The sequence below is a fragment of the Onychomys torridus genome, chromosome 1 (assembly GCF_903995425.1).
Source record: "Onychomys torridus chromosome 1, mOncTor1.1, whole genome shotgun sequence".
In the NCBI taxonomy this organism is placed as follows: Eukaryota; Metazoa; Chordata; class Mammalia; order Rodentia; family Cricetidae; genus Onychomys; species Onychomys torridus.
The window spans coordinates 163,364,986-163,374,616 of record NC_050443.1 but is presented as its reverse complement, the minus strand read 5'-3'; the positions used below and the strand labels follow the sequence as shown (position 1 = coordinate 163,374,616).

At 53.3% G+C, this 9,631-nt stretch overlaps 1 protein-coding gene across 9 annotated transcripts in view; it reads right to left on the bottom strand.

Moving 5' to 3' along the window:
* Nucleotides 1–1,007: 1,007 nt before the first annotated feature.
* The window catches only part of Pax2 (paired box 2), a 92,181-nt gene continuing 83,557 nt past the window's right edge, over nucleotides 1,008–9,631 (bottom strand). For 3 of the 9 annotated variants that reach the window (XM_036196638.1, XM_036196644.1, XM_036196651.1), the window contains exons 9-11: nucleotides 6,144–6,245; nucleotides 3,759–3,845; nucleotides 1,008–3,301 (exon numbers count right to left, since the gene is read on the bottom strand). In XM_036196638.1, coding sequence (XP_036052531.1) covers nucleotides 3,225–3,301; nucleotides 3,759–3,845; nucleotides 6,144–6,245 — 266 coding nt within the window. In that variant the 3' untranslated portion in view covers nucleotides 1,008–3,224. The remainder of the gene's footprint in view (nucleotides 3,302–3,758; nucleotides 3,846–6,143; nucleotides 6,246–9,631) is intronic. The other 6 variants (XM_036196629.1, XM_036196669.1, XM_036196677.1 and 3 more) reach the window with 4 other exon arrangements.

Sequence of the window (9,631 nt, the reverse complement as noted above, 5' to 3'; positions counted from 1 at the left end):
AGCTGGTACTATAAGTCTGTTGGCAGGAAGGAAAGCTGACAGGCTGCTGACGAGATGGACAGGGGATATTTCGAAGTTTTTTCTGACACAGCAGGACAGCCATGGACAATCAAGATATCCCTTCTCTAAGCAGGAACAGACAGACACAAGGACAGACACATAGATCCTTTCTTCTCACCTGAGCTCAAATGTGTTTAAAAAGACCAACATCACCCTTCCTCCTTTGCTGCTAGACCTTCTCTAGGACACATAGGCCCACACAGAACAACAAAAAATCATTTATATACAGGAAGGGACGACCCACCCATTCACTCACATTCCCCTTTGCTCAGGACACCCAAACCTTTTCTGAGTATACCCACAACCCAAACCTTCACCCAGACCCTAAACCTGAGCTACTAGTTTCAGCCACTTGACAGGTCCCAGGTGGGACTTGGCAACACCAAAGTGGCCCACGGAGGTCCCACGAGCCAGCTTTTAGGGTCTAGAAATAAATGCTGAAAGAAGAAACTTGGGGCCAGGGTTTGAGGTCTCTGGTCTCTTAGGGGACCCTGTTCAAATTGCAACTGTGCCAATGAGCAGCTGAACCCACTGGGGGAGCAGAGAGAAGATAGTACCGCAGGCTACCCCACCCATGGAGAGAGCCCCAGACATCGCTCATTTTGGGAACCTGCCCCCCACCCCCAGGTGTGGTTGCAGGACACTAGCAGTAAGACAAGACTGACTCGGGAGAGAAGGGTAGTGTCAAAGTTACTCTGAAGTTCCAGAAAGCCAAAACTCCTTGGTCCACGGCCTGAGTGAGTGTGGGGGTGGGGATGGGGTACTGAGGGGGCAGACTTCTCCAGGCCATCATCTGTGTTCAGCTGCAGTCCAGGGGTGTCTTGGCCAAGAATTTAGAAGAGGTCGCATTGGGAGTAGAATTGGATCCTTGACAGAATTATTGAGAGTCCACCTGAGTGAAGACAGGTCTATCCTAGAGGCAGGGAGAGACAAACCTGGAGCCATGGGGAGTGACATACAAAATTTTATTATTATTATTTATTATTATCATGTGCACAAAAAAAAGAAAGGAAGAAAGGAAAGAAGGAAAGAAGAAAAAAAAATCAAAACGAACCGACACGTTGAAAGTGGTGCAGGAGACCAGAACTGTGGAAGACCTTTCGAAGGCTAGGCCTGATCCTGGATCCCGCGCTCCTTGAGCAGGGCCAGCCCCACACAAGACTGGGATGCGCCTGGCCTCGGAGCTGGGACCTAGGCACCCTCGCCAGCCGGCTCCAGCCACTGGACCCGGACCAGGCGCTGGCATTCCTCTTGAACTATTCTCTTTTCTCGCTTTCCTTTTCAAATAAAAAGGCTCGAAGGGAACAGAGATCTGGGCTAGGACTCCAAGCCTTTTTGGATTTGCTCAAGGATTTTTATTTATTTACTTATTTTATTATTTTTCACTTTTATTGACTTTGTTTCTGTTATTTCGAGTCGTCACGATCCACGGTTGAGAAGACATGCAGGAAGCATCGCCGCTACCGAGAGAGCAACTACGGGGCGGGGCAGGGCAGGGCGGCCTGGCCCGGGCACGTTGGCAAGACCACAAGGGGCTAGCCCGGAGGCTGGCTCTGCCACTTTTGATGTAGCCTTGGAGGCCTGGGGCAGGAGGGCCGGGACCAGACAGAGACAAGTGAGGCAGAGAAAGAGACACAGAAGAGGAGAGTAGCAGAGAAAGGGGAGATGACCCGGGAGAGATGCAGGGAGGTGAGAGCGGGAAAACACGGAATTACAGAGAAACAGCCAACGAAACAGAGGCGAGAGGCGTCCACGGGACCATGTTCGTCATTTTGCATAGAGATTTCTTTCATAATTTTTTTTTTTGTAACGTAAAAAATGCCCCCCCTCCCCCAGGACGTGCTGTGCTTTAGTGGGCATGTAGCTGTGTCCCCCCCTCCCCCCAGCGAGCGGCGACTCTCACAGCACGGACAGCAGGGCGTATCTACAGGCAGGGCGGGTGGGGACAGGGACTCTAGGTACCCGGCGGGCGGGGCGGAGAGGGAGGGGATATGTACAGAGAGAGGTTCGCCTCCACACCACACACACCGTCTTTCTACAAAGCAGCCTTTTGGGGTTTTGTTTTGTTCATTTTTGCAAAGACCATAATATTAAATAAGTGTAGACCTTTTTTTTTTTCTTCTTGCGGCTATGTTCAGCCCCTGCCCAAGGGAAGGCTGGGGGGGGGGGGGGAGTGGGGCGGGCAGCCTCTGGTTTCCATCTCTGGACGGCTGGGTCGTCAGTTCCCTCCTGGCTCCTACCGCCCGCCCGCAGGTTGGGAGTTTGGGGTTGGGGTTGCGGGGAGAGGCAGCAAGTTACTGTTGGGAAAGACCGGTGCTCGCAGCCGCAGTCGGAGGAAACTGTTCCCGCGGTGGCCCGGGTGGGGCTGCGTGCTTGGGACCAGACCCAAGGCGTCGTGGGATGAGGGCGCGCAGGAGGGGAAAGTGAGAGGCCGGCAGGTGGACGAGGCGCTGAGGTAGGGGCAAGGCGGGGCCGAGAGTACAGTCACCGTAGGAGGAGATCCCAGGCCCTGGGGAACAGGGCAGTTCGGCTGGACGAGCTCAGTTGGCGTCTGCTCGCCCTGGGTACCAGCCTTGGAAAACTCCGGCGTCCCAAACGCTGTCCCTCGAGTCCGATCCGATTCTCGAGTCCCGGTGCCACTGTGCGCCGCAGGACGCAGACAGAGGGCGGGGTCAGCCTGGCAGGCGCAGGGGGTGGGGCAGGAGTTCCCCCGGGGTTCCGCCCGCGGCTCCTCCTTCGGCACAAAGTCCTTCCCTTAGTTTCCCTTGCCCAGCTTCTCCAGCGAAGCCTCCCGGTGCCCGGGCGGGCGTCGGAAGCAGGCTGCCCCGCGATGGGCCACGCTGATTGTGTGTCACAGAAACGCTTCCGGGCGGCGCGGTGCTCCAGGCAGGCGGGGAGGGGCGGCGGGCGGGGCTGGCGGCGGGCCCGGGCCTGAGGGTCCCACCCCCGGCTCCACCGGTCCCGTCCGGTCAGGCCATCGACGTGAAGGGCTGCGCGGGGTGGGGGTGTAGGGTGTCTCGAGGTGGAGGGGGGGTGGGACAGGGACGGTGGCCGAGTGGCAGCGCGTCGCTTCGGTCCTCCCTCCCTCCGGGGTGGGCGGTCAGACTGGGACGATGTGGAGGCCGAAGCTGTCTGCCTGAAGCTTGATGTGGTCCCCGCGGTAACTAGTGGCGGTCATAGGCAGCGGCAGCAGCGGCAGGGGCGGAGCCCCGGGGGGCGGCACTATAATAATAAGGGGAACCTGGAAGTTAACACAGGAGAAGAATGGGCTGGGTGAGAGGACAAACAGGAGGACAAAAAGAGGAAAGAAAAGCAAAGAAAAGCCCTCCCCGGGTCCGGCGGGGTCAGGACTGGAGGACTGTGGCGGGGCCCTGAGGCCAGACGCCCACGAGTGCTGCATTCACAGGGCGGGAGAGGGACAGGACAGGTGACACTTGGGGTCCGACGGCCACCGCGGCCAAGAGCCTTCCAGTGACCGAGAGAGACGGGATGGAAGAGGCAGGAGGCGCAGGCGCCGTCGAGGGATTCCCCAGGCCCCAGCGCTGCGATAATGAGTCTGTCTCCTTGGCCCATCCCGGTACCCAGAGGTGGGGTGGTTCAGAGGGGATCCACGTCCCAAAGCAGCCAGCGCTGCCCAGGCTGGCAAGAGGCGGGCAGGCGAGCCGCTGAGCTGCGGGCCAGCCAGGTGGCGTACTCACTTAGTAAGGCGGGGTTGCTGAATCTCCAAGCCTCGTTGTAGGCGGTGTACTGGGGATGGCTGTATGGGTTGCCTGAGAACTCGCTCCCTGTGGGAGGGCGGGGAACTGGAATTAGATGTATTCAATGTGCCCAGTTGGCATCTTCTGCCCTCCCCACTAGTCCCAGTCTTAGGTGTTCCAACCAGAGCAAGGGCCCGCAGGGGCAGGTCAATCCACCCTCTCCACGTGGGGACAGCCACCAAAGGCAAAGAAGTACCCCTATCTCTGCACAGGTGCCCTATCTCTGTGGGCACGTTTGTGTCTGGGCTCCCTGTGAATCACTGCTGGCTACCCGGGAAGGGTTTGGACTGGTCCCGCTGTGCCCACTTAAGTAACTTGGGGACCCGGGAGCTTTTATGGTGGACACTTGCTTTAGGAACTCCACAGGATGAAAGAGGGGGAGGGTGGTGAAGGAAGGCCCTTGAGACACTTTGTCCCAGAAAGTCTTAAGAATGGCATCTCAGCGCTGTGCCAAGACTAGGCAGGTGGTGATGATGGTGCTCTCTGGGGAAATAACCCCTCCCATTTTTCCCTCCTGAGGTCCAATACGAGGGCCATGCAACCGAGGGAGGAGACTTGCAGGAATCAAGCGGACTGCTCGCAGGCCCAGGAGCAGTGAGTAGTGGAGGACACTGTGGGTTGGGAGCTCCCTCCCTCCCTCCAGGAGGAGAAAGGCCAGGCCTATGGGTCCCCCTCGCCCTTTCTCCTGTGTGATGACCCCAGACTGTTTACAGTGATCCCTAACCGCGGGTTAAGTAGAGGAGAAGGGGCCCCACTCCAAGAAGGAGCTGGGTGGGGGTGGGGGACGCAGCCACTGGAAAGCCTGTTTATTGACGAGGAGGGAAAGCATGCGTGCAGCAGGGTAATGAGCTTCTGAGCTCAACTGTGACCAAGAGGAACTGAGCTATCTCCTTCCCCATCGCTAATGAAACAAGTGTAATTTCCTCATCAGCACTAGATTCTGTTTAACGACTCCCCCCTTGCCACCATGAGCTCTCTGCGGCTCCCCTCATCTCCACCTCCCTGCAGACTCCCCCCCCCCACCTCCCCACTCTTTCCTCGCCCCCACCTCCCTAAGACCTCCTCCAGCCTCCACCTGCTCACTGTTCTACCTCCAAAGCTTCTCCTTGCCCCTTGCCTTCTCCAAAGTTGCACAGGAATCCCCGTCTCACACTTCCAGTTCCCTTCAGCCCCTATTCTCTGCTCCCCTGCAGCGGTGTATAGTTTTTTCTCAGTCCCACCTCTGCTTACTCGGGGCTGTTCCTTGATGGAGGAGGCCAATCACCTTTTTTTACCCTCTCCTTCTCCCCCTACTTGTGAGGGTTGCACTTCAGTAACAGGGCACACAAAAGACTCTAGAAGCAGAGAGTTGAAGGCTGGGAAAGTCTTGGTCATTTTAAGACAGAGATTTGGGGAGATAAGAACTTCTACTCTCTTTGACTTTAAGCCACTCCCACTCGGGGTGGAGGGTGGAGCTAGGAGCTGCCAGGCCTTTTTTTTTGTTTCTGTTTTTGTTTTGTTTTGTTTTGTTTTTTGTTTTTTGAGACAGGGTTTTTCTGTGTAGCTTTGCACCTTTCCTGGAATTCACTTTTGTAGACCCGGCTGGCCTCGAACTCACAGAGATCCACCTGCCTTCCGAGTGCTGGGATTAAGGGCGTGCACCACCACCGCCCAGCCCAGCTGCCAGGCTTTAAATACAGCCTCTGTCTCCTTAATTCCAAATCCAAGTCCAATGCCTCTCAGCAAAAAGGTGCACTAGAGTCCCAAAGGAGAAGGGAGGGCCTGTGTCCTCTGAAGAAGTGTTGAGGTGTTCTAGCTTGTTTCTTTCTGAAGCTAAGGTGTCTCTGGTTCCCTCCTGTCCTCCACTCCACTTTGAGACTAGCTTCCCTCTCTCTCTGGATTGGGGTTGGTTTTCTACAGTGCTCCCCCAAACCCCCGGCTTGGTGTGGACCATTGTGACTTTGTCTGAATGACTGCCATGCCCCTGAAAATGGTCTTTGGTTCCAAGTTTCCATGGAAACAAGGGCAGGCTCTTCCAAGCAGTGTCAGCGAGCTGGGGTGGGCTGCAGCACTGGGACATAGGCTTGGATGGCTGGGTGCTGAGGAGGGGCCAGACCCTACAGCTGTGTACACAAGGGGGCACTTCTGCAAGCTTCCTCCTTGCATTGCTTCTAAAGGGCCAACTGTGGCTCCTAAGGAGAAGGAGGGCTGAAGGACAGGGATTTGCAGGACCATGGCTTGTTGGATCTCCTCCCACTCCCAGCCTCAGACTACAGACCATTTAGCAGCGCACCCACAATTTAGTTACCCCCACCTAGATCAGCCATCCTCAACATTGTCACCTACCAGGCACCATTCCTGCCAGGGTGGAGGTAGGGTAGCTTCCCTGGCCAGTGGGGGGCACATGAGGGGGGTAACCAGGCAGAGTGGTACTCGCCATATCACGACCTGGAAAAACACAAAGGGGAAGGAGTGAGGCCTGGAAGAGAGGGGCCTGCCTCAGCTCACACCCGGATGTTAGGGGGAGGACATTCTCCAAGAGGAAGGAGATATGCAGACGTGCATCTGAGCCTTCGGGCCTAAATATGGGTCCAAATGCCTAAATGTGTCCACCATCAGCCTCGCGTGTGTGTGTGTGTGTGTGTGTGTGTGTGTGTGTGTGTGTACACTTCTGTTTTATGTTGCTCATTGTGTATCTGTGCATACGTGTCTGCCTGCCTTAGTCTGTGTCTCTGCGATTCCCAACAGAAATGGAGATGGGTGGAGATGACCTGGTTTTACTCCTTTCCCATGGATCCTCAGCTGTTATCCTGATGATGTGAACCTCCATCATCCTGTCCACTTCTCCTCTCAACTCCTATCTTCTCTTCAGGTTTGAAGACACCCCACTACCACCTCTCCAAGGGTAGAGTCCTTATTCTAATTGGAGCTGTAGATGCTGGGCCTGGTAGGTCTGGAGGATGAGGGCTAACCAGTGGACTATTTTGCTGTTGACTGTAGCCTTTAAAGGCTAGAAAACCATCTCTGAAGTGAATGAATCAGGAACTTTGAGGGCAAGCAGATCAGATTAAGTTCCAGTGAGCAAAATCTGCTCCCCCTACCCAGCAGCCTCCCTGGAGGTCTCTGCTCTACCCAGAGCCTAGAGAGTGGGGGTTGGGACTCTCCTTGCCAGGAGCAGGAAGTTGAGGCAAAGGGAATCAATATTAGAGAGCTACCTCCATCCAGAGACGTTTGCTCTGCAACTCACGTGACTGGCTTCCTTCCAGCTCTGTGAAGGGGATACCTTCTAGCATGTCCACTCTTCATGGCCAGCATTGACTCCTTCCTATCGCCTACACACCCATACACTAGAGCCTATCCTCTCCTGGGGCCCAGGCATCTGCTGCAGATTCCCTGGTCTTCCTCACCAGACAGTGGCATTCTGCTCCTCATGCTCTGTCCAACCCCGAGGAGGCAAGGTGTGGCTGGAGGAAGCCATAGCACTAATGACACCTCCCCTAGCTCACTTCCTTTTCCTTAGTTAGGTCCTAATCATGGTTAGGCCCATGGGACGTTCCACCACTATTCTGTAGCATCTTTCTTTCTTCACTACTGTTCACTTGATGGGGTCAGCTACTTCATCCCCAGACATGTGTGCTTTCTCATCCCCACCTCGACACATCTGAGAGGGTCATCCTTCTCTAAGGATACAGAACTACTGCTCAGGCTTTTCCATTCCCGACTGCCTGATGAACATCCTCATTAGCTGTCCCACGGCCACCTCAGACTCAATAGGAATAAAGACAGATCCACCTTCTCCTCCATCAGGCTCCCAGCCCTTTTGAAGACGTACCTAGAACTTCAGAGTGCTTAGACCCAACCTTCTTTCCCCACCCCTTCCCATACGCAATCAATTCTCTTTAGCCATTTCTGTTGTATTTGTAGTTTGACCAAGTACCTGCCTCTGGCTTCCTCCAGTGGCTTTTCTTTGCTTGTATTTCTGCCTCCACATTCTCCCTTCTTACCAATCTAAATATGGCTGCTAGCCCTTCTGAACATTGCTTTCATAGCACCACGCCCTTGTAAACACTGCCGTTGGTTCCCTGTAGGCTACAGTTTGAATGGAAACTCTCCAGACTCCAAGGCTCCCAGGTGCTCACCCCACTTGGCTTTCTCAGCTCTGACTCTCACTTCTGGTTGAGCTTGGTTTCATCTTGTGATGTAAAAGATGTGGCCTTTGCTTCCTTCTTACTCATAGTTTTCTTCCAGCTCAAGCCTCAACATTTCCATCCTTCCACTCATCAAGGAAGTTTCTCTCAAGTCTCCATGACCTCTGTGTGCCATGATTGACTATGTCACTATATTATTGCAAAATGCATTGCCCGTTGTGTTGTTTCATGCCAAACAGACCATAACTCACCCAAGGGCAGGGCCTGCATTCTGATCTACCCTGCACAGCTGAGAACAGTACTCTCACTAAGTCCTTATTGATCAATTCTCAATCCCTCCATTGCCTCCACAGCCGATCCATGGTGGATGATAATGGTTTTCTTATTGTTTCATATGTGTTGATCTACTACAGAGAAGCAAAGCTAGGACAAAATCCGCTGGACTCTTTTCCTTGAAAAATCAATGGAAATGGGGCTGGAGAGGTAGCTTTGTGGTAAAAAGCACTGGCTATTCTCTGGGAGGACCCAGGTTAAACCCCAGGTCTCCACGTGACAAATCACAACTGTCTGTAACTCCAGTCCCAGGGGATTGATGCCCACTCCTGGCCTCTTGGGGTACCAGGCATGTGGTTCCCAGACATACATGCAGGCAAACACCCATATACACAAAAATAAATAAAAGTTTAAACATTTGAAAAATAAATTGAAACAGCAGTGGAATTTTTACAAAGATTTTCAATGACAGATTAATCTCTGGTGACTCAGATTTACCATGCAACAGAATGATTTCCTTCTATACCTGTTGAGTATAGCTAATGCCTTACATTTCCTGAAATTTGCTAGACAAAGAACTAGCAGAGAAAAGGTCACTTCTGAATCCCAGGCAGTAGAAGAATCTGCATTTGCTTTTGTTTGTCCTATTTTGTTTTGTTTTGAGACAGTTTTACACCTAGCTCAGGCTTGCCTCAAACTTGTGATCCTCCTGCCTCAGACTCCTGAGTGCTGGAGTTATAGATGTGTGCCACCACGGACTTGCCCGTGTTTGTAGGATTTCTTTGTGTAGCCAAGTATCCTGGAACTAGCTCTGTAGACCAGGCTGGCCTCGAACTCAGAGGTCTACCTGCCTCTGCCTCCTGAGTGCTGGGATTAGAGGTGTGCGCCACCCCCGCCCGGCTCCTGTATGGACTTCTATTGCCAATTTAAAAAGTGCACATCTCCTGACCATTTCTCAGTGGAGAGGAAGTGCACAGTGAGAGAAAATACCTATCAGTTCCTAGAGAGAGAGAGAGGAGAAGAATATGGCATTTATTTGTCAAAGAAGTCCTAGGAAAAAAAGAGGATTATGGGAAATGTAGAGGTTTTGAAGCTACAGAGATATAGAACTTGATTCCTCCAGGCCCTGTGATCTCAATATCCACAATATGCCAGGAAGCAGAGCGTGCCTCCCTCCTTCTTTGCCCCCTCCCTTCTTATCCCCTCTATTTTTTTTTTTTTCATGCTGGGCATCATGACCTTTCCTGCCATCATTCTTAACAACTAGTTGAATACAAATTCCCCATCGTGGAGGGTATTCACATAAAACAACAACAACAACAACAACAACAACAACAACACAGAAACAGACAAGACAAAGGTGGGGTGGCTGTTCAGAAGCTCTCTCCAGACAGCTTGGAGGCAATCCTCTTG